Source organism: Epinephelus fuscoguttatus, linkage group LG7, assembly GCF_011397635.1.
Source record: "Epinephelus fuscoguttatus linkage group LG7, E.fuscoguttatus.final_Chr_v1".
NCBI classification, from domain to species: domain Eukaryota; kingdom Metazoa; phylum Chordata; class Actinopteri; order Perciformes; family Serranidae; genus Epinephelus; species Epinephelus fuscoguttatus.
The window spans coordinates 19,780,410-19,806,125 of NC_064758.1; the positions used below are offsets into that span (position 1 = coordinate 19,780,410).

The window sequence follows — 25,716 nt, forward strand, 5'->3', positions numbered from 1 at the left end:
TCAAACACACACACACACACACACACACACACACACACACACACACACACACACACACACACACGGAATTTCTGCTCAGCCATGGCTCCCTGGTAGATGCTCAAAGCGGCTGTTGTCAGAGCGAATTAAATCTGCACTCGCTCGCTGCTTTCCTCCTGACCTTGCCTGCCTCTGGTAGGGTTTTCAATATTTTATTCAGGATTCCTGTGCTGTCTCCCCATGGCTACATCGGATGGACTAGACGGCTGTCTGCAACGAGGCAGATCTCAAAGTGACCCGAACATACTCACCGAACCGGGCATCGATTTGGCTCATGGCACAGGTAAGATAGACGCGTCATTGTCTGGGTATTTATTTGCTATATGTGCAAGTGTTTTTATGTTTCCGCTTCTTTGGTCGATGCAGCGGTTTTTTCATAAAGCATCCTCGCCTGTGCTTGCCCAGTGGGATATCACAACGCCGAGGGATAATTAGCGCATATGCTTCCAACCTCTTGGACGTGAAATACAGTCTGTAACGCTGGATCGCGGAGCTGCAAATTGGAAATTAATGTGCCATATCAGCGTCTGTGAATGGCTGCATGCCCCTCCAGATTTGCGCGTTAGGAAGACGCCTGTAGCCCATTGGGCTGTTATGGCTGCAAGTAGTGTTTAGGAATCAGCGTGTAGGCCGTTTAATATGATATTAGCGCGTGCAACATTTACAGTATGTCTTGCCGTCTTCATGATGCCAACCTCCCCAATGAGCGCGTGGATTTATCGTCACAAAATCCGCATGCATGTGTGGTCCATGATGCCAGGCTGAGCGTATTTGTTGTCTTATCTCAGCCACCATTATAGCCCCGTTATTCAGGAGGCACATGAGGGTTGTTTGGCGTTAGGTTTTGTTGTGTTGCATTTTTCAAAATGTAGATGCACATATTTTTTCCCAGTATGAAGCATATAGCTGTGACCCTGCCTATTGACAGCTCTGTCACCCCCGCCCCCTTCCCTCGTCCCTATACTGAAATGATCTCTGTTGTGATCAATGACCGGGCCGTCCACGTGATGCAGGCGATGGGTGGAAATATCCCCGTTTCAGCGCAGCCATGCACTCACACAATTCGATTCACCAATTCATGCAGGTGTGCTTTCCAGCATGGAGCCCTTGTTTATCTCCCTGTGCTCTGTTAGTCATCCCTCTGCATATGGAATAATGAATTGATCTTTCATTAAGAAGAGGAGAGCACCAGGGAGCAGTCACTTCTCTGATGAACTCCTGCAAACACGCTTCATGTGCGTCTTGTGGTGTTTGCTCTCAATTCTTCCTGAATGTACCAATATACCTTCAGTGCAAGTACATGGTGTGATTTTTATGTAAGTGAGGCTATTTATGGTCATGTTGTGTGGGTTTGGAAAGAGTCATTGCCTGTACTCCCACGCATGGCGAGTTTTACGCACATGAAGAGTGCTTGACTGGATGATTCAGAAAAAAAAACTGTGTCATTCACCTTTCAACTGCTCACTAATGAGGTTTTTCACATCTCTCAAATCACACCTGTCTGCAGTCATCAACTGCCCATAGCACATTTTAAATGGACCCTCGCTGAATTCAACCCTCCTATGGATGATTTAATTCACACATAGGCGGATGTGATAATGTCACACTGGGTCTGTGACACACCTGAATAAACAACACAGCAGCCATTGCTGGTGATGAGAGCTGAAGCTATCAGGGGACGCTGAATATCAGCCCTGGAATATGCACAACTGTGTTACTGTCAAAGATGTGAATACAGTTGTCAATACACTGCAAGGACAATGTCAGTGTCTGGTGACCCAAAGTACACAACATCGCCCACCCCCTCTCTGTGTGGATCATCACTGCGCCAGCGTCTGGGACACCAGTCTTTGCCAAAGGATTACTTTGGCCAAGACTGCCCCCCCCCCCCCCCCCCCCCCCCAAACACAGTGGCCCTTGCAGCTGCAGAGGCTGACACTGTATTCATCCACTTACTCAACGCTGGGGGAAAAGAGTCAATAGAGACAGCAGCCACAGTTGCCTATCACAGAGAATCCTGGCAGTGTTTTCTCTTGAATGAAGGTGCAGTAATGACACAGCAGGACAAGTCCTACTTTTTATTAAGTCTGTGGAATAACATTTCAAAGTGTTAAAGCATGACTCTGATAATGTTTTCTCTTATTGTTGCTATAGTCTTTTCATTCTGGAGAGTGAATGGAGACATCCTCTTTGAGCTGCTGATTCATATTTCACAGTTATTTAGGAACATAAGTCTGGTAACAGGAGCAGCGGTATAAAAACTTGTTTAGTCAGTTTGTTCAGACAAGGACCCTTTAGATTCTCCTGCTAATAAAATGTCACTTTCACTCAAACGTCCACTTAGTCATTGCAGAGTGTCGACCAAGGTAATGGTGTGGAGAGGACACCTTGAAGCTTTGCGGACAGGAAGCGTGTCCAAGCAGGGCTGTCCCTGTGGCTTCATTCCACTAAGTAATTCTTCTGTCCTATAGAAAGATGTACACGGCTAGAGAGGCACCGGTGAGGAAGACTCAGGCAGTAAGTTTGGAAAGAGTTACATCGGACACGTATCAGGAGAGCGTAGGATGGGAATATCATTAATAATTCAGTATATATACACAAATATGGTGCAGATACAGCTGCAGCTAACAATTACTTCCATCGTCAGTTGGACTGTTTAAGCTTTAATAAATGAATAATTCATATTTTGCGCCATAGAATGGAATAAAAGGGTAAAACATGCTCATCACAGAATGGCACAGTCAGTTTTTTGTTTGACCAACACTCTAAAACCCCAAAATATTGAATGTACAATGATATAAAACACAGAAAAGCAGCATTTTCTCCACCGTGAGAAGCAGAAAGTAACAGATATGTGGCATTTTTGCCCCCTAAGTCACAAGATAAAGAAAGTAATGATGGAAGCTAGTGTAAACAGACTTTTGTTTATGAAGTCTTACATAATCAACTTATCTTTTCAGCATTACAGCAGGTGCAAATGACCATCTTATTCTTTTTATGAAAACCCTGCGTAACAAAAAATGCTATAATAATTCATGAATAGGGATGGGAATTGAGAACTGGCTCCAAGTTGTCCATTGTATTGGAATCATATGCCTCTGAGCTTGTCAGTACTTGACAGTATTGTATTGCAAAACAATGGAGTTAAAGTCATGAGTCTGCACAGCTGGAAACCTGCAACAAGAAAGAATCATGGTAGACAGCAAAAATGGTCCAAAGCAGTGGTGTAGTGCTAGCTGATGATATAAGATGCATAGGTTTACAAGGAGGAAGTGGGTATACTCTGATATATTCCAATGGCTTTTTGGCTGATAGGTGGGTACACTGTAAACAGACAGAGAAGAAAGTGGGTATGCTCCATATACCTGTGTGTACTCTGCTAGGCATGCACCTCTGGTCCAAATCCTGGCTTCATTTCATGAAGAAAGATGACAGTAGGGCTGCTGTAATGTCTGTACAATGATTATTTTAAGTAAAGGTGGAAACAGCTAGCCTGGAAATCCAGATGCCCCGCCCCTATCAAATTCAAATTTGCACTGCATGGGAGCCTGAATGTCCAGGCTAGAAAACAGCAGCAGTATGCTGAAACATCTTTCAACATAACATTGGCTTAAATTCCAGGAGTGCCATGTATTTGACACTCAGTGCATGAGTGCAGCTACTTTCCAACCAAGCAGCACGCCTGTTACTGAGGGTGAATATCCTCTTATGATAACATTAGTGCCACGCACGCAGTTTTTTTTTTTTTTTTTAACTTTGACCGAGAAAACCTAAATTTCAGTCAAATATTTTAAACCTTTATTTAAGACACGGGAAATCACTTTGTGAGGACCCTTATTTTCAGTGATGCCGAACATGAACAAAGACATTAAAAACAATCAATAAGCAAACAAAGAACCATTATGCATATCAGTTAAAATAGAAGTCAAATCATACAAAACAAGAAACAATAATAGCAATATATTTTAGCTAAAAGTAGTTAAACAAGATAATAAACATGTCATGGAGTAGATGTATAGTTAAAAGCATTACACTCAGTTAGAACAAGATCTGAATAAAGCTTTTAAACAGCTGTAAGGGTGGCAGAGTGTCCAAAATTAAGGTCTTTTGCAGATGATTCCAGGTGTAAGGTGCACTGTAATCGAATGACATTTTTCCTAATTCAGTTCTGATTAAAAGAATGTGGAGAAACAACCTATTCTGTGAGTACAAAGAATATGTCATTTCAGAGTCAAATTGGATGAAATGTAGGTGGGAGCATCTGCATCAAAGCTTTATAGATGAATAAAAGCCAATGCTGGTGAATGAAAACATGGCCATACAAATATTTTCTCATTTCATCCACTGTAGATGATGACAGACTCTTTCTACACCGTGTTTAGACTCACAGACAATAAAATAGTTGACGCTAAAAACTTGCATAGGCCTACTTTTTTCCCGCACAGAAATTTGATTAGGAATCAGACTAATAAACGGAATCGATAACTGAACTGAAGAAGCTTCTTGGATGAGAGGCGAAATGCCTTCAGGAAACGCAAGCAAGTCCATTTGCCTACAATATAGCACTTATGGAATCAATGGTCAATTGGTATCAATAAAATCTTATCAATTCCCATCCCTAGTCCATTAACAAAATCACTTTCCACTTGCTGTCCCTCGTGCGATGTCACAGCGCAGGGTAAATGAAGTGTCACTAGAACTCACAGGAATTTGTCATCTTGCTCAAGGCGACTTCAACACAGTGGATCCCGGCTCACATGGCGTCTTAAACCCGCGAACAGTCAGACCCAATTTGTTCGGTTATAGGACAGTGTCTATAACCACCATTGTCCACTGATCAGTGATCTTTAATCCTTCTCTGCCATTCTGACTGATACCTGGATAATCCTCTCAGATCTGACATCAGAAGAATCTCTGAGGATTGCAGGTATGAGAGGAGCCCCCCTAATGAACATGGAGATACATCAAACCCTGTGAGAGCTGATACTGAGCCGTGACGATGACTCACCCCAAACCAGAGCAATGTCTTGTACATAATACCTCCCTTATGCTCACGCTGCAATGAGTAAATATGGGAAATTCTGAGTCAGCTTATATAACGTGCTCCCCATTTAACAAAGCTTTGTTTAAAATTAAGAAGTAATAATGGACATAAAATTGTACTAGTGCCACAGGAATTCCTTACGTAACAAGAATGTGTAAAAGAGAAAGCTGGTTTTGAGATTTGAATAAGTTGGTGTAGCATTCAACGAAAATATGGACGTACATGTGGGCGTTCATACAGTGATACAAAACTGCTTTTCACTACTTGTTTGGGTTGTTTGCATATACAGAACTTATCTATCACCCAGGGGTGTGGACTCGAGTCACATGACTTGGACTCAAGTCTGACTTGAGTCGTAAATTTGGTGACTTTAGCCTCAGCTTGACAAAATCAAAAACGATTTGCAACTCGACTTGGACTTAAACACCAATGACTTGTGACTTCACTTGGACTTGAGCCTTTTGACTTAAAAATACTTACTGAGTGAATGAATGCCTGTATTGTCATTGCATGTTCACATACAATGAAATTTGCCTCTTGGCAAAATTATAACATTTGTCTTTTTATTTCATTTAGACATAGAACATAAAACATTCAAGAACATACAATATCACTTCAAAGAAATAGTCAGAAAGAAAAGCTCATATAAATTTGTGAAGAAAAAGTTCTAGACATTTCTTCCAATGTGAGATGAAACATAAAATTCTTTCTGTTGTAGCACTGGTTAACAGTGTTATATGCTATGAAAGCGTAATGTAAGGCTACTACTGGTTTAATAAACTTGTTTTAACAAAATAATACAAATTTCAAAAAGCATGCATGGCTTTTGTAAGTTTAATAAATGATTAATCTATTGTTAAAATGGCATTACATTTGGTGAGGAGTGCATTATGACTTGTTCAGGACTTGAAAGTCAAACTTTAGGACTTGGGACTTGAGTGCAAAGACTTGAGACCTGTGACTTGCAAAATAATGACTTGGTCCCACCTCTGCTATCACCTGACCTGGTGGTGATTTGCTATCTTGAACACTGAGCAGATTAATACCACTCACATGTCTGCTAACTACATATAAAGCTACTGGCAGGAGATGCTTAGCTTAGCTTAGCTTAGCTTAGCATAAAGACTGAAAACAGGAGTAGCACAAGTTTCTGCCCATACACTTGTCGGACAAATAATGAGCAGCACCACTGAAAGCGAGCACACCGATTGGCACGCACACTGCTCTCCATCATGTTGTCAAATCTCCTTTTTATAGAGTGCCCCAGGGATGATGTTTTTCTGTAGGCCAGTGCAGAAGTTAGCATCGCACTGGTTCCCTCCTTAAAAAGCCTATGAAATATTTCCATTGGATTTTAGATTACTGCCAAAAATAAGCTCTGTGGCAAACAAACGTCGAAGATACTTACTCATTTTGTTCAGCAAAGCAAGATTATCTGCACGAATTAACACTACTTTAATGATTATTGAGGTCTAAATGCAATCGCCAGAAGTAAAGAACTAATTTTAAGCTGTAAATGAACTACACTACAGTCGTATGACCTTACATCACCACTATAACAAGACTGTAAAGCTGTGTTAGATGTGGCTTGGCGTGATGATGCAGTCTCATTCAGCCACTTGTTAGCAACCTTTTAAGACACAAAGTAGCTTCAAAGTTCACAAGCGGGGTATTTAATGATGCATCTTATGTCACAGAACAAAACATGAAAGTCTCTCAAACTTGTGTTAACCACAGACTTTATTTCAGGCATCAACCAAAAACCTATTCAAAAATCCACTGACTCTGAGACAAGGGAACTGTGAGTGGTAAAATGCTATCTCATTTCGGGAACTGCCCATTGGTCCGACATCCCATTGTTCCAACCATATTAAACCCATCGTTCCGAAGACCCGTTGTTCCGAAATCATCATGATGCCCTGTGGTTAAGGTCTGGTTAGGTTTAGGCACAAAAACCACTTGGTTAGGGTCAGGAAAAGGTCATGGTGTGGGTTAAAATGAAAAACAAAGTGACAAACACATAAGCCATGAGCCTGCTTCGCCTCAAGCCGGTCGCGGCGCACCATCAAGGTAGAAATACACCCGCCAGGAGCCATTCAGCACCGCGGACCGTCGGACTAATGGGATGTCGGACTAATGGGCTGTCGGACCAATGACATGGACCCCTCATTTCTTGCACACTCTATAGCATCAAATAATTCATCAATACCAAACTTATCAGAAAAAAACACTTGAACACACATCAGTGTGATGAGAACAATTTAAAATGACAGTAAACAAATTTGGGAGAAATGTATTTGAAGTGTACTTTGAGTTTTTAGTTTGGTCCATGTCCCATCTGCTAACATGGAGGGGGTGGGTTTATGACCTGTACTGAAGCCAGCCACAAGGATGGAAATGTTTTGACTTCACTTTAAGGGAGCTTTGTTTCCATCTTTACAGATATATACAGTCCATGGGGGAAAACATTTAGCTTAGCTTTGTCCACATCAACCCACCAGCACCTCAAACATCAAATTTCAGTTTGACACAGGGGCATTGTGCCACACTCTTTCCTGAAGTCTCTAAGTTACCTGTTTGCTTCTGTCTCCAGTCTTTGTGCTAAGCTAAGTGAGCCAGTGGCTGCAGCCTTATGTTAACTGCACAGATAAAAGTGGTACTAATCTTCTTATCTAACTCTTAGCAAGAAAGTGTATTTCCCAAAATAACGTCCTCTGCTCTATCTTTTTTTTTTTCCTGAATGATTTCAACTTCCTCTACAGTCTAGAGACAGGGCGTGAACTCGTTGCATTCAGCCGTGGATCATTTGTGCTAAGTGGATAAAACAAGAGTGAAAGCAACAGTGACTGAGAGGTGAGAAGTTTTTCAGTCTAAAAAAAAAATAAGTGGAAGAAGTGAGAATAAGACACCAGAAAATAATTCCTTGATCACAGTTCAAGTCTGTTAATATCTCCATCTGACATTATGCTGTCTAAATTTGGTCAAGTTATCAGTAATGCCAAGCAAAAATACACTTCACCATGTTGGAATAGTAAATTAATTGCAGATGTTTGTTTTATTAGCATGGTTAGGGTTCAAGGGTAGATTTGAAATGTGTTCTCGAGAGAGCTAAAACAGTTAGTTGATAAATGGATAAGTCGATTGACAGAAAATTAGCTGATATTTTTGGATAACTGATAAATTGTTGTAATTTTTCAAGCAAAAAAAAGCCAAACATTCACTGGTTCCAGCCTCTCAAACTGAAAATGATTGTTTCTGGACTGTTGGATGGACAAATCAAGACATGAAAACATCACCTAGGCCCTGGGAAATTTTTAGGGGCATTTAATATTATTTTGAGACATTTTATGGACAAAATAATCAGGAAAATTATCAGGAAATTAATCGGCAATGAACCTTAATTCTCACATTCAATTTCGGAGCTTCCTATTTGTGCTCACAGGCCAAGCCCTCATGTGATGCAGCACTGACCAACAAATAAATCTCCATCTCCCATACTCATGTTCTTTTGTTTTTGAAGCTTACAGTACCAGGATAGACTGTATAGCTAGCTTTGGTCTTCAGAAGAACCACTTTCCTTCTACATGAAACCCGCCATCATTAGGTTCTTACTTCCTATTTTCAGTAGCCAAGCTGTAATTCACGCTAGCGTCACGACTCATTCGTCATGGTTGGCCTTAAGGGACTGTGAGTCAGTCAAGGCCACCTGTTAGTAGTAGCCACCGGAGAGCTATTACTTTCTCTCCTCCATGATGATACAGAGGTCCCTGCAGAGGCCAAGGAGAAACACTCAGCCATCGAGAGTCGGAGAGAGTAGCGTCCTGGTTGCCTAACAAAGTGTCTGCTCTCACCATCATGAAAAGTTTATTGTTGGTATTATTAATTGATGTAGTTGAGACTGTGGGAAGCCATGTACTGTATAAAGCTGGCACTTTAAGACAGTGATACATATCGGTCATGACTACAAGCACTGACTCATTCAGCCATTTTATTGTTCACTGTCCAAGGTAAGGGCGGGACATAATACTGTATGCATATACTGTAATAGCCACCTATAAAATATTTTAATAAATGATTTGAAAACATCTATACAGAGCAGGAGGAGTCACTAAATGGTTTAATGATAATGATATGACTCATACGCTGCGGCCTTTACAGTCATCAGACCTTTTCTGAGCGATGTGTCAGACAGCGTTCTCCACACATGAGGGAATATCTGCAGAGGTCACAGTGTTGATCCCACCAGTTGAATTCTTAGAGAATAAATAGAAGAACTGAAACTGTTTTTACTTTTTTAATCTGTCACCCATCACATTATTGATATTGTGAAGTTTCTGGCAACTCAAGTGGAAAATTGTTTAATAAACAGTAAAAAAGAACAAGTTGGAAAGGCTAATCAAGTGTATTAAATTCTTGACAATCAAAGCACTTCATCACATTGATAGAAAATAAATATTGCCATAGAGCAGACCCACTCGCTGATTTGCAACGCTGCCCACAATCAGAGATATTAACAAAATATCTCTCCACTGGATGATAAATCTCCTCTTCTTTGTCTCCTGGGAGAGGCTGACACTAAGTATTTATTCATCTATCTGTTTTTAATTCACTGTTTTGTCTTTAAATGTCAGAGAATTGTGGAAAACTCACAATAACTTCACAGTTCATCACATAATGGCCCTCATGTTGAATTTGTTCTCATTCTGTTAGCACCCACTGATTTATGGGATTCACCAGTGTTATTATTTTTTTTTATTTTTGCCCTTCTCTTAGGTAAGAGAAAATTTTACACTCGGTCAATCTTGCCAAGACTATGACATTTTAATGCAAAAACATGTCATAGTTCCAGTTTCTCTCTTCATTTTAATTATTTTAGTTGTTTTGAATGAAATTTTTCTGCACTTTTGATACTTCAACGCATGTTCCTGATTGTACTTACATAATTTAAGTACTCTTCTCCATACAAGACCTTTTATTAGAGTATTTCGACAGTGTAGATATAGTGCTGACATGGCTTTTACAGCATCACAAATGTCTTGCCATCGCTGGGTTTTTGATTTTCCTGCAATGCCAGTGCTGACACTGCGGAAAATCACATTTTTACTTTGTTTTCATAATATCTCTGTACGTCAGTTTCACTACTGCACATTTTCTACTTCTTACAGCCTTTTTTTCTGGTGGCATCTCTCCAGTTGACCTATGGCTAAGCCACGCCCCCCTCTACTTACTCAGACAAAATATCAACTTTCAGTGACCGGCGCTATGGCAGGTGTCACAGTACACGGCATTTCACCGGGGGCAATTGGTGATTTTTGGAGACATACGATCAGATGTCTGACTATGCATTGGAGGGGTATATTCATCATTTTATTGTTGAGAAGGTCGATGAAAAGCTTAAATTACAAGCCAAAATTTAAGAAATTTAAGAGAATGTTGCTGCATGAGGTACTTATATTTGAGAAGCTGAGGCCACCAAATGTTTGGCATCTTGCTTTGTGTTAGTCTTCCTTTCTCCTCTCTGTCTATAACATGACTGTATGTTGTACCAACTGTACTGTCACATTGTGGACCCACGTCCACTGAATGGGGATAAGCTGCATCTGGACACCTTGTTGAGCTCTGCTCTCTGTGGATGCCTTCACTGTCTTTCAGCCGCCCATGAAAACAGAGCACAAAATTGACGACAACAACAAAAAGCCCTACATCATGCCCGCTCCCTGCGGATGCGGGAGCAGATTAGGCAGTTGACAGTGTTTGAGCCATGTGTTGCTGCGGCTGTTGTTTGCATGCCTGCGTGTCTGCGGGATTTTTTTTGGCGTGTGCATCCAAGTGTGCATTGATCTGCAGGAGAACTGGCAGGTCTGTGCAGACTTGTGCAATGGAAACGATCACAAAATCACAGCCAGAATATGCTAGGACGAGACAGTCAGGCGGTTGAGCAGACATCCCCTTGGAGAGCAGAGAATGAAGACCCAAGCAGCCCTTAGCACCTGTCAGAGACCCCAGTGTAAAGGCACGATGTAATGGAGCTATTTAGCCTTTAAAGGCTGAGGTTAAGTGGAGTTCAGGAAGTATAATGCACTATGCTGTGAAGGGTAAAAAGCTAAGAGAGTAAATTCCTCTGGGCATCAAGTCTGTAAAACAGTGGAGACGCTTCTTTTGGGAGGAAAGAAGAAGAAAAGGACAGGCGAGTGAATTAGTGAGGCGGGGAGGAGATGGAGGAGAGGGAAACAGAGCAAGGAGAGGGAGAGATGAGAGTGGGTGAGGAGGCAGCCTGTGTTGAAAAAAAGCCAAGAAGTTGTCCCCATTGCTAACTGGCCATGTTGAGATGATGGATAGTCTACAGGAGCCCATTAACAAAGAGGCGGTGGCTGTGTGGGTCTGATTTGAAAAGCTTCTGCATGAGCTCCAGTACTGGACACTTTTTCAATGGATCCCATGTGTATTATAATTCCTCTTTTTACCTTCATCTACATGATTTTTCTTAGTCAGGAATTTTTTTTCTCATTTCCTCACCTTTGGTTTTGCATTTCTATACATTTATTTTTTTTAGATTGATTTCTTTGTCCCATGAATCAACATAATGTGAATCTTGGAGTGACTTGAAACCTGCTTGCTTAAAACGGATCAGTCATCATTGGGAACATTTGGTTGAAGTTGATAGTTGATAGTTGTGAGCAGGTACTGATCTGGAAACTCTTACTTGTTGGTGTGTTCAGTGATGCTCTAATGTTCAAGCTCTACACCATCTTAAAATAGTGAGCAGTATTTAAAAAAGTGTGTGATTTATGATTAATATGCTCCATTATGAACAACCATTATTCATTGTCGTGGAAACCAGAGAAGCTGCATTCCTGTTTCATACTGTGCATTACATGTTTTTTTACACGTCAAAGAAGTTAAACCTGAAAAAGCATATTTCATGAGGACAATAAAAGGGAAACAAAACAGTGAAATAGTGAAGTATAAACCAAAACAATAAGCTGAAAGACACTACTAAGCTCCAGCTAAAGGGAACTGCAGAGTCCATGATTTTCTACAGGTTCATCATTGCACACAACTCTTATCTCAGGAAAGAAGTCACATGATTCGTCATTAATATCGACGCTTTAAGTAAGGCTACATAACATCAAAGTAAAAGAGTCCTATTTATCTTCTTGCTCGCACCTCTCCCAGTCAGTGCGTTTTTAACATCTACAGCAGTTCTCTCTTTCTCTGTCTCTGTCTCTGTCTCTCTCTCTCTCTCTCACACACACACAGACGCTCATAAATCGATGTATTGTATCCTCACACCTGTTTGTAGCCGCTGTGTCTCTGTCTCCTAACGAACCTGCCAGATCCAGTCAGAGATAGATGAAGAGGGCAGAGGGGAGTCCCCGGCCCCATCACAGATAAACACTCCTGTCTGGGACGGTGAAGCATAGGGGACAGACAGGAAGGAGGCATAAATTAGGGACAGAGGGAGAAAGAAAGAAGAGGAAGCAGAGGCAGGTAAAGCTCCCCCTATGATGAGGCAGACTGACAGACTTTAAACCACCGCAGAGATGAGAGAAAGTGGTGCGAGGCCTTCCGCAGAGTGACTGTTTGATAGGCACTTAAACTTCAGTGTTATTGAACATTTCCGCCAGGGCCTCTCAGGAGATGGTAAATTAAATACATAGCCAGATCAGATAACTGTACTCGAAGTAATGCAGTCGTAAAAAGGAAATGAATCGAAGCTTTTCATTGCGTTTTTGTTGGACTGACTATGTGTGAAGTAAAGAGTATCTGGGAGGGAAGTGAGCGGAGGGTTGCAGAGTTTTTGGCTGTGTTTGTTCACTCATGCAATATCCCCTACATGAAAAAAACTCCATAGTTTACATTTCTACAGGTATTTCAATGATTCTTTTAAAGGGCAAAGTATGTAGCATCGACCAAAGCTAAATACCACAACATTTAAGCCATTTTGAGTTCTGCGAGGAAGGAGTTTCACATATTGATCCCCCAAGACATCTGTCCAAAGGAGAAGTAAATTCAGGTTTTGGACATCCGTTAATCGTCATTTTGCGCCATCACTGATTGTTGTATTGCCACTTAACTGTAATTTTTATATCGAGCATTTCAGAAACTACTAGTGTCACCTTCCTCTCATCTGGGAGCCATTTAAATATAGCTGTTTTTCCTGTCTGCACAATGTTTGATGGTAGATACATTCTGATAAGTGACCATTAAATGTATACTGCCTGTAAGGTTGCATTGTGGGGTGATTTCAGGAGTAACTTTGTTTTTGTTTTTTAATCTGGACCCCATTTTCTCATGTTTTTGTGTCTAAGTGACTAATGAGACTAACAGCTTTTGAAATTGGTCCAGTATTGCGTGAGACCGCTGCAGCCAGCAATGGTGGATGTAATCCCATCAGGCAATTGAGCACCATCACTAAAAGTAGTTGTGTTTGCTACTGTCAGGCTCACATAATTCACATATTCTAAGTGTCTGATCCCTACAAAGATAGACTTTTTTGATTAAGCGTGAGACCCTTTTTTTTAAAACCAGACACAGCCCTGAAATTGCTATCACCAAACCCACTAGACTCCATTTAAATAAACAGTAATTTTATTATTGTTAAAGACACTTCATTCAAAGTCATCAGAAACAAAATAAAACTCACAAACGCCACCTTGGTTTATCTTTCCACTGTTCCAACAATTGCCAGTTCTTGTTTGGTTGCAATAAATCCTTAATCCACTCAGTTAGATGTGAAAATATGCTGGCTCTATACATGCTAAAATGACTGTTTATTTGAATGGAGTCTGGTGTGTTTGGCGATGGCGATTTCAGGGCTGTTTCTGGTTAAACAAAAAGGTCTGTCTCTGTAGGGATCCTTTCCGTAATGTTGTCAGACTCTTACCTATTATTCTGAGCCTGTCATTGGCAAAAACAAACACTTTTAGTGGACGTACATTGCAGATGCTCAATTGCCCCAAGTGGTTACATTGCTGCCTTTTTTTGTGGCTGCCGACTGCAGCACTCTCGCTCCATACTGGACCAGTTTCAAAAATTGTTGTCTCCATTAGTCACTAAGAGACAAAAACATGAGAAAATAGGGTCCAAGCTGAAAATAATGAACTTACCCTTTAAGCATGTTATACAGTATCAAATAATTCTCACTAGACAATCAGAAAGCACTACATTAGAGATAGTGGTAAGGTATTTAATTTGCTTATTTTGTGTGACCAACAGTCCAAAACTCCTAAAATACTCAATTCACATCCACACAAAGAGAAACTTAGGCTAGTTGGGATTTAAGATATCAGTCAATAAGTCAATCAACATTAATTTAGTGTGCAACTATTTTGATAATTGATTTCAGTCAGTTGTCCAAATATCGGACATTCCTTGGTATCACCCTCTCCAGTGTGAAGACCTGCTTCTCTTCTGTGTTGGGAAAGGAAATACATTGCAGTAGGGTCCTAATAGGGAGTGATGTTGGATTTGACTTTTTCTTTTATTCTAGCAGAGTGAGTTTCAGCACCAGGGACAGCACCAGCCTTTGCACTGCAGCAGGCTGCTGAACCGAGCAGAGCCGTGTTCTGTGTGCTGATAAGTCTGTCCTGGATCACAGATGCCTCGACTTAGCCGGGCTCTTGATCTGCTGGGAAAGAGAACCAGCAATTTTTTTTCCCACCGATGACACATTAATGAGAAAAGCACATTGTGCAGATCCAGGCACAAATTCCATTTAATTTAATCATCCCATACATCCATGTAAGCCAAAAGCTCAAATCCAATCCCATTAAAACTATTAGAACTGTGGCCAAGCCTGTAGTACAGAGTTTGTGCTCATTGTTGATGAGTGAGTGGCTTCTAGCAACTTCTCCATCAACACTGATCCATCATATGCTTCAAACCTGTTTGACTACCAGATAATGCCTTTTTTTTCCCACCACGGCAGCATCCCTCTGGCACTGAGCGGCTGCAGGGAAGCTTGTGTGGTCACACAAGTGAATGTGTTTGTGTAACTGGGCAAAATCTTTTGTGGACAGTTTGCCTGTCTGCCATCATCAGTCCCAGACAGCTCTCACAACAGACTCTAGGCTACTGTAAGGCTGACTCATTTTGCTCCAGACCAAAACACATTCTCAAGACAGCAACATTTTTTTTCCAGTTGATATGATTTCAGGCAAGAAATACAAAATCTAGACCTTGATCTTGTTGTAGGTGTTTGAGATTGAGTTGGATGCATAATACTTTAAGAAACGTAGCCTTAAATCAATGTGGAGCAGAAGTGGAGATGGACACAAATACATCAAAAAGTATCTTGGTACAAATGACAAATACTTGCCCGTCAAATGCATCAACATAAAATACAAATTTGTATATTACTTTACATTTTATTGAGGCTTAAAGTTACACATATTTAAGGGTAGGGCTGCTTGTCTGTGAGTCAGATCCACCCCTCGCTCCTCCACACCATCAGCCTCTCGCCCATATATGGTCACTTCTGGCACCAAAAGAACCAAGATGGCGGCGGCCAAAGTGCTGAGTCTACAAACCAATGGGTCATGGTAGCTCATCCATAATTTTAAACAGTCTATAGTTTGACCTCAACCCTCTACATTGAAAAGATGAGCTCTGTGAGTTTCCCACATCATAGATTTGAAGTGGCCAGTCAGGAAGTCCTGGATGCTGGGTGGTTTTTGCAGCCATTCTCAGTAAAAAAATATGGGTTGCTATTGACGGCAGCGTGACAATTGAAAAATGGCGTCTTTGTGCAGGATGTCCCGTGTCACACAGGTGACAATTTTTGTGGTGGTTCTCTCAGACTTATCAGAGGTCTGCAGTGTTTTAACTCCACGTTACAGTTTCAGCTCAGCTCACTTGGAACCTCGATGGAGGTGAAACCGAAAAAGCACAAGGAATAATCAATACTTTTGTCAATGGAAAACCAAAAAAGAGTGAGTAGGGCCGTGTATGCTGTGCTGTCCCATGCAGTGCAAATGCTGCAAAGTGACCATTGACTGACTGAATGAACAAGAAAATGAAATACAGCTGGGGGAAGTGAAATGTTAGCAACCAACTGAACAAGTTCCAGAGACACAGCACAGTACCATCACAGCAGAGTGTGACACCGTGCAAAATAGTAGAAGAGAACTCCTTAAATACCACCGCTTTGTCAGTGATCTCAGCGTCAGATACCAACGCACAGAGGCACCTAAACTTATCAAATATGGCCACTTTGTCATTGGATGTTAGCATCACATATCAAAAAACTAAGGCACCTTTTGTTGCATTGTGAAACGCACTGTCTTACAGCAGTTTGTAAAGAGTGAAAAAGTTCCAATGGGGCAGGAGTGAGGGGTGGTGCATCGGTCAACCAGACTCCAGACTTTCACCCAGGAGCCTGCTGTTTGTTTCAGAGGGAAACCAAAAGTTAATGGAGTTATTTTACCAACAATGTAGTGTGCTAGTATGTGCACCACGCTACAGCAGTGACGCATGCCACATGACGTATGTCACGTGACGCTACATGATATTAGTAACAACTGTGCTTATATTATGCCAAGCCATTATATTTTTTTCTTGATCTAACCACATGGTTTTGTTGCTTTGACTTAAGGAAATAAACATAAAAACAAGGTGTTTTACCTATCATGTAAGCTTATTCTGAAAAAGACGCAATGTATGTAACAAGTGTAAATTGACAATCTGTCCGTGAAAAAACTGATGCTGGAGGGTAACTAGCGTGACAATTTCTGACGTTCAGGTCCACTGACAAAGCAATGGTATTGGGTTGGGTGAGAATATGCTGGAATGCCCTGTCCTCTCAGTAGCAGCAACAACCAAAAAAAAAAAACCTTTGTATACACCCTAACGCTGCAGTTCAGGGAAACACAGATGATACATGGTAGTTCACAATGAGCGTGTTGCAGGACCCAGTAGGGCATGTCATGTGGTTTAGTTGCATTCACCTAATTAGGCTACTTGTCAAAACAGTTTAAACAGAGGATAAAAATGTGTCTTATTAGAGATTAAAATGAAATTTTAAATGAAATTCAAGTATTTAAAATACACAAATACAAGCCCTTTAAATATCTTGTTACAGATTATATATATTTTTTCTGCAAATAGCAAAATACAAATTACAAAATACTCAAAAGTAATTCAATATGTATTTTAAGTTTACATTTAATTACTTAGACCATAATTTGAACAGCAGTCATGACGTGTAATATAATTTCAACACGCATCACATGTCTGATTTCAATAACACCATCAGGCAGCCTATTTGTTTGACTCCATGACCTCAGTATGTCTTCCATGATGTGCATGAGATGGCTGTCGACATGGTTATTACATGGCATAATGACAAACATGGTCATGCATGTAGTGCCTGGCCTGTTTCAGTATGTCCATATGTCCATGACAAATGAGGTTACTGGACAGTTAGCGCACTGACTTGTGTCTGTACTGTCTGGCATCACAAAATGAGTTGTTGGCCACTGTTCATCCTGGCCGAGCGTGATCTATGTGTGGTCCAGCACAGGGGATAAACACAGCTTTTCGGACAATAACATGGGGAAAAATGTAGGACTAGCAGCTTTGCACACACCACTGTACACCGTGGCTGCCTGTCTCTCGCTCCAGCTCCTGGTACATCAAGTTTTCAATAGGCCCAAACCGTCCCACGCTCGCACACACTTTAGGGAATCCAAATTCGAGTGTTGCACTTGCCATGGGAACTTGTTTGGAGATTACAGAGCTAACAGTGGTGATTTGTACTGCTCCTCTGTGCACCTCCCATTGTCTCTCCTGCCTGGAGACCATGATGTGCTCCCCTCCCTGCAGAGCGATGGGAGCCCAGTGGAACTGAGCTTTCAGCTCCTGTATCAAATGTAGACACAAAAACACGTCCACACAGACATGGAGTCGCACAGATTGTGGGTGCAGTGAATATTTACACTCATATGCTCTCCCTCTCTGTCTCATGCACACACTCCGTATGCTTTATATAAATGTTTCAGGCGCTGACCTAAATCAGTGGAAATAACAGGAACAAATTACACACCATTGCTCACCCACCTGACTCTGATACTGTAGACTATAACTGGCCTGGTCAACTGAAGACTCCCACGCCTCATTGAAGACCCACGACTAACTCACCTGAGCATACATTTTAAAAGTACCGGCTGCTTCCAGGAAACCACATTTACGTTTGATGTTATCTTGAGGAATTAAAAAAGGCTGAGTAAGTAGGAGCTCAGGATATTGTTCAAGGACGCTTGCATATCTTGTTGATAGACACAATGGCTGCTGCGGGATTGAAGCTGTGACCTTTTTGTTGCCGGGGAAGTCTTTCGAAACACAAGGCCGTCTGCCACTTTTCAGTCATCAGGGTATAAAAGTGTAACTTTATAATTAAACCATCTCTCTGAGGAAGTGGGATCTTTTGCAAGCAGCACTTTTGGAGATATAAAAAGAGCTGAATGAGTCAATATGAATCTTGCAGTTTGTTAGATTAATGTGACAGACTGCAGGAACAGCCCAAGGTACGAAGGGTGAACCAAGACTTCCATTACCTGATTGGAAGGAGCTTTTTGATGGAACAGGATGAGATTTCTTATTACGGGAACGCAGCCCAAAACATAACTATAGACTGGAAGTCGTTCTGGACACACTCAGGGTCTTCTTCTTCCTCTGGTGATTGTTGTAAGGGAAGCAGGTTGGAATGACATTTTCCGAGGCTCGCCTTATTGTGTGGGTGACAGGAAAAGCACTTTTAGCAGGAACATTTTGGGCCCACTGGGTGGATGTGATGGCTGCAGCGAGGCTTTCACAACTGGTCAAAGATAGCTTGCCTTTTTTTGGCTGAAATGCAGAGGCGTGTCAGTGTGTAAATCGGCCATATTTTGAGTGTAAGTAGTGGGACCCATGTGCAGCATTAAGGGTCAATTACTAGAGCCATTTAAAACATTTGCAGAGTGTTAACATTTACCAGTTCTTATGCTTACTTTTATTCAGACCTAGTTCATTTCATATTAAATGTATTATTTTATCACCCAGCAAACAAAAACAACTTTAAGGTCAAATGTGTAGGATTAAGTAGCATCTAGCGAGGGGTTTGCAGAGCTGAGATGTCTCTTCTCCCGTGTGCCAAGTGTGTAGGTGAACTACAGTGACCAATGCAAAAATATGAATAGCCCTATCGAGACCTTGTGTACAGTTTTGGGCTATTGTACAACAACATGGTGGACTCCGTGGGTGGTAAATGGACCTGCATTTGTATAGCACCTTTCTAGTCATCCTACCACTCAAAGCACTTTTTATACTACGAGTCACATTCACACACTGGTGGCCGAGGCTACCATACAAGGTTTTTTAACTAACTCACACAACAATGGAAGCATCATCGGGAGTTCAGTATCTTGCTCAAGGATACTTAGACATGCAGACAGGATGAGCCAGGGATCGAACCGCTGATCTTCCAATTAGTGGACAGCCCACTCTACCTCTGAGCCACAGCCGCCCCAGGCTGGAAACATGTTCTATATGTAGATATAAATCGCTCAGTGTAAGGTAACGAAAAACAATTCAAATTTTAGGCGATAATAAACTAATGAAAACAGAGTTATGAATCTTATATACCATTTCTGCCAATAGTTACCCCTAAATCTAGGACAAAAATGGACTTAAAGAAAAAAAAAATTAAGGCCCTGAACAGTTTTGTTATTTTACTTTCAATTTTTTTTTTTTTTTTTTTTTTGTCTGTGCTGTTCTTACTTGGTTTGAAGTGGGCGAGGCACAGCTGGAAAAAGATGTTGTGTACTGCTGTGCACCAAACACACTTAAGCAACATGTAAATCAAAATGTGATGACAGTTGGTGTGTTGTTTCCACCCCCACCTTTCTGTCTTTTTGACTGTTAAAGTGTATCACCGCACAGGAGGAAGCGTGCATCTACTCATGGACGAAAGGCTTGTGCTCATGACAGCGCAGGAACTAAATATTACTCAGTGCTCCTCGGCTGATCTGCAACGTTAGCTAGCTCAGTGGTGCTAGGTGAGCTAGCAGTAGATGCACTCTTCCTTCTGCATGATGACCTCATTGGTGAATGTAGTTCAGTAGACAGAAAATAGTTCCTACATGAAACTGCTCACAACAAGGACTGTGGATTATCTTAAATAACCAGGTCATGATTTCTGCAGAGACATCATTGTTGACTACAACTAATATCTCCGACACTAAGCAACTCGCACCAAAACAATCTTCACTGATAAACAGCACTACAGGTGAGAGGAAAAATATGTACTTTTGAGTTTTGTTCCTTTAAAAAGATGTTATGACACTAAAGTTATGAGGGAATAAAAGGTGAGAAATCCTGATTATTACTCCCTAGTATGAGTCAAGCTCCAAAAACACTTTAAAACACCATTCACCCAGTACACACCAAAGGCTGTGAGTTAAAAGTTTTAAGTCTGAAGAATCAAAAAACAGCATGCGTATCCAAAAATGATAAATACTGGGTACTGGACAGAAGAACAAATACAGAAATACTAGTCTGATGAAGGACTGGTGCCTGAAACATCTCTTAGTGATACGATTAAAATGCACTTGGAGTTTACTGATGAGACTAATTCAGTTTTCACAAAACAGCCTTCAAACACACTCAGCAATCACCACCAAAATCTGATCAGTTAGATGCCCTTGTCCCAACATCTATCTGTCCACCATATTTCATGAAAAACCCAAACTGACGAGTAAAAACAACAGAGCAACACTTTCATCAGGAAGTGAGAATGAACTAGATTCTTAGTTGTCCTTGTTGATGCTGCAGCGAAGGCTTACACACCAAGCCACCCACTAGTCCTCATTCTCAACACCAACATATGGTAACAAACAAGGGCCTCGGGCAGTTCCTATTGGCTGCTGGCTTCACTGACATCATTTCACTCTCTTGATGCCAGGAGCCCACACGCTGGAGTTTCACACTTGGGCTGTAATCACTTTGATGATCTGGAGGCTTGACCTTTGCAGACTCATGTAGCCTCACACTGAGGTACCCTGCTTTCCCAGAAATGAGTTTCATTCCCAAACAAGTTACAGTACACAAGACACGTGTTTGGGTGAGTCATCTAAATGCATTTACCTGAGGTGCATAGCTTGGTTTGGTTTGTTTTGAGCTTATGTATGAGGGTTAATATGGAGTATACAATGTCTTTTTTACCCTTTAATGTGAATTTAATTTAGAGTAGGTTGTAAAATGAGAATGTTGCACAGTAGATTAGGCTCAATTTGAGAATCGACTATTATCTCCTGGCCTAATACATTACAGTGTTTTATTAAAAATGGAAATAAACAAACATAAGATACCTCCAGAAAAACAAGGACATGACCTGAGCTTCCTTAACTGTGGTTATGGTCCTCTGGTTAATGAATTTACAGCTGCAGAATTGTCCAGAATGCGGATGACTATTGGTGATCGGATATGCAAATCTGTACATAGGGTAAATTTCTCTGGATCAAGGTTAAAAGCTGTGACAAACTAAATCTCATAGAAAAAAAGCTTTATAAGAAGAGGGCTTCAGACGTTATTAATGTCCATGTTGAGTGGACTTTGCTCTTTTTACGATCTGAATAGAGTCATTTTGTGAAGGTAATCATCATTCTCTCCTCTTCTTCTTTAATAAATCCCTCTACACTTGACCCTAACCATTCCTGATCTCAGCCTTTGTCTCTCATTCATACTCTTTTTCATTTTACGTCTCTTCAGCCCTTCTGCGCTCCTCTCTCTCCCTGCGACTTGATAGCTGTGAGCCCTCACTGTGCCTGGGCCCTCGAGGCAGCGGGGCTACAGACAGATGGCAGCACAGTTGTAAAGCCAGGGGGGTAAAGTGAGGAGGTTATCTGGCGTGTCAGCGGGTGAGGAGGTGGTCCATTCAAGGGCACATTGTCAGTTGCCTGGGTGGAAGGGGCAGGGCGGTTTTAGCGAGGAACCGAGGCAGTGTGGGGTCTGCGGAGATGATGGGAGTCAAGGGTCGGTCTGATGTTATTTATAGCTGTCAGGAGGCGACTGAAGCTCACACGCAGTGTTTAACAGGAAAGATTGCACAGTGGTGTATATGTTTTTGTTCAGAGTTGCCTGCAGCAGGTACTGTAGAGTAACAAGTGTCTGCAGCCATGCTAACGGCTGTGTGAGGCTGTATGTAGACACAGCCATGCTTTGAGCAAAATGCTAACACTAGCATGGCAGCATGCTCACAATTAAAATGCTAACATGCTAATGTGTAGCAGGTATAATGTTTATCTTTAACATTTTTGGTTTAGCATATTAGCATGCTAACTTTTGCTGATGGTAGATGGACTGCATTTATGTAACACCTTTCTAGAGTTGTGAAAAATATTGTTTTATCAATACATATTGATTCTGATCATTTTTAACGGTTGTAATGCTCATTTTCTGTAGCAGCTGTTCTTTCTCACTCTGTTATTGTGAATGTTTTCTACAGTCACTCAGCTGTTCTCTGCTACTAACAAGAAAGGAAAAGTAGACGTCTTCATGGTATAACCTAGTTATATTTATGGCTTTGCAATTTTATGCCCTTAATGTCATTATTACCCTGCATTGCTGAATATCGCTATGTTTCGGTGTCAAGATTCATCTCTAGGATGTGCTGGGATGCATCATCAGTGATGTTCCTGGGGTCATAGGGGGTTTCTGGTCTTTCGACATCAGACCCCTCTCACCCAGGTGATCCATCCAGGGTTGATCAAGCCCGGGATTGTATCCCAGCAGCAGCAATCCACAGGCTCGCCCTCTTTATCCAAAGCCACCAAGTGGCTTTCTTTGCGGCTTCAGTAACGGTTCGTATGGCCCTCCTCATTGCAGCTCTGGCTACTCCTAACCTCATCAGCGCTTTACTGATTGAACACCCAGCAATTTCCCAGCAGCCCACCTCAATTGGCTCACAGAGAGCCTGCTAGCCGCAGTTTCTGCACTGCTCCACCAGCTTTTGGAAGTTAGCAAGAGCTGTATCCGTGTTGTATCGAAGTTAGAAATTCCAGTGTCATAACAAGACACCTTTCTAATCTTTTGACCAAAGTGCAATCAAAGTGCTTTACAGTACATGCAACATTCACCCACTCACACAACTTTTCATACACTGTTGATGGGGGCTACATTCAAGGCCACCTGCTCATCAGTTAGACGTCCACATGCACTTAAGCACAATTTGCTGTTCAGTATCATCCCCACGCATCTTTCAACATGTGGACTGAAGGGATCAAACCTCCCATCTTCCGCTTAGTGGACAACCAGCTCTACTTCCTGTGCCACAGCCACCCCACTTAGTGTGAAAGACAAAGCACAGCTGAGGCTGATGGGAAATAGTTGGTCATAAACCAAACAATCGGACTAATTAAAAAGCTGATGGCTCTGAAAGGTCATCCTGAGGGGGAACATTAATTGACAGAGCAACTGACAGACTGACACTGAGCCATGCTGCTAGAACTGCTGCAAAATTCAACTATGATAAACTGAACAGGTCGCCAAAGTTGAACTTTACCGTGCAAGACAGTGCACCAGACTGTGCTCGTGTTAAGCTGTAAATAGCATTGTGCATTATGTAATAGTAATAGTAGTAAATAGTATTTTCTGAGTCACTTGACAGCCCTCCAAAGCCTTCTCAGCATCGCTATTCCAAAGATTTGCGTGCTGATTGTGTCTGAGAGGTTTAAACACCTGCTCGCAAAACAAGATGATACACACTTAAATGTTCAATGCACTTGTCATTGCAGGGGAATGGTGCAAACACTTATTGACATAATTCGCATCCCAGTGAACTACTAGATTAATCCTGGAGTGCTGATTTGTCTTTTAATACTACAGGGAGAGCTTTAAAAACACAAACCCACTCATTACTACGAGGTGATTCAGAAAAGCTTTGCCTCATAAAACCTCAGCGCTGAAACTATGCCACTGATACCGTCCTGCCCCTCAGTGTGAATCCCTCTCACTGTGAAATGTCTAAAGGTCACAGACAGATTCAGAGTTGTAGTTTTTTTGCTTTTGTGTTTGTCACTTTCAGTTTTAGACTTCCTGTATTGTAATAGAGCATATTCCTGTTGGTATGCTCATCTGAAGCACTTGGGATGGGGGAAGTGCTCGGTGTGTGCACGTGGGGAGAGATCTTATGCTCCCGAATGTGCTGACAAGCTGGTTAAGTGGGGTGTGGTCCCTGGTGGCACACTAACACTCTGATGTAGTTTTCTTGCCAAGTCACATTATCATATTGCCTACTTTATTCCACTCTTAAATCATTTTGGAGTTCTCGCTGCACTAATGCAGCACAGAGTGTGGCATGCTAAGTTTATATTTGCCTGCACTCCCCGGGTCATTTATGAATTATGTTATATTTTCCTATGGGGAATTTAATCTTTTAACTTGTGTAAAGCCGTGACGCCACCACCTGATTGGAATTACAGTGTGCAGGCTTGTGGTGGGAGAGGACTACAGCAAACGGGCTACTGGTCTACTGCATCAGCATGACACATGGATTTAATAAATCCTATTTGCATTAGCATATTAATTAGAATAGCACATCATTGCCACATGGTGCATGTAGTCCATTCATGCTTATCTGACACACATTTTGATACATCCTCATCCGGTGCATAAAAGAAATCTCCGTGTGCATGCATGTGTTTTCACCTAATTCCCGTGCTCCTGTCATTTTCTCTGAACAACCACCCCTTCTATGAAAAATGAAGAGTTACTTGATATGCATTATAAATAGCTGCTCCGTGATTGGACGAGCCCAGATTCTCCTGCAAGCTCTTCCGTATAGCAACAGCCCCCTCCCATCCCTCCTTCTCGCCTCTTCTCCCTGGAATCCCCCTTTCTCCACCCCATCCCACCCCACCCATCTCCTTCCCTCTTTCAAAAACGCAGACAGATCTCGTCCTCCATGTGGCTTCACCCCCCTACCCACAATGCACTGGGTGCTGCCACTGGCTTTAGATGTGGCAGGCAGTGTCTGTGCAGGGGGCTCCTCTGCTCTCCTCTCCTCTAAGCTACAGACCGACTCGCTCCTCCCGCTGGCTCCCACTGCTGCGGCAGCATCTGGATGTGGATGTGGTCGCCATGGCAACAGCAGCGGGCCTGACCCCACCTCCTCTCCCCTTCGCTTCTCTCTCTCTCTCTCTCTCTCTCTCTCTAACACACACAGGCACACACACACACACACTCTCCCTCTCACACAGACACAACGCCTCTACCCCTCCTGCTCCCCCTCTCCTTCTCTTAAGCTTTTCTCTCTCTCTCTCTCTCTCTCTCTCTCTCTGCGCGACTGGGTGCGTTTCCTTCAAGCTTGACCTGGATTCTGCGCGCGGCGCCACGTCTGTCACGCTGCTTGTGTGACAGTAGTGATGATGACACCATGGGAGGGGTGCGCATGGTCAACTGACCTGTTTCAAGTAACTGTTAGGGTCAAATTGGAAATCATCTCCTTTCATCTCATCTTTTCCTTTACTTCTCCCTCTGTTTTCACGACTTGTCCTTTTGATGTTTATTCCTTTCATCCCATCTGCTTGTTTCTCCCTCTTTTTCCTCCTGCTTGTCGCCACCTTTTCTTTCCTCTCCTCTCCTTCTTTCTTGAATCT

The 25,716-nt window shown here is 41.9% G+C and overlaps 1 protein-coding gene across 2 annotated transcripts in view; it reads left to right on the forward strand.

Moving 5' to 3' along the window:
• Nucleotides 1-69: 69 nt before the first annotated feature.
• Nucleotides 70-25,716, forward strand: part of phactr3a (phosphatase and actin regulator 3a) — a 46,971-nt gene continuing 21,324 nt past the window's right edge. For both annotated transcript variants that reach the window (XM_049582279.1, XM_049582280.1), the window contains exon 1: nt 70-322. In XM_049582279.1, coding sequence (XP_049438236.1) covers nt 220-322 — 103 coding nt within the window. In that variant the 5' untranslated portion in view covers nt 70-219. The remainder of the gene's footprint in view (nt 323-25,716) is intronic.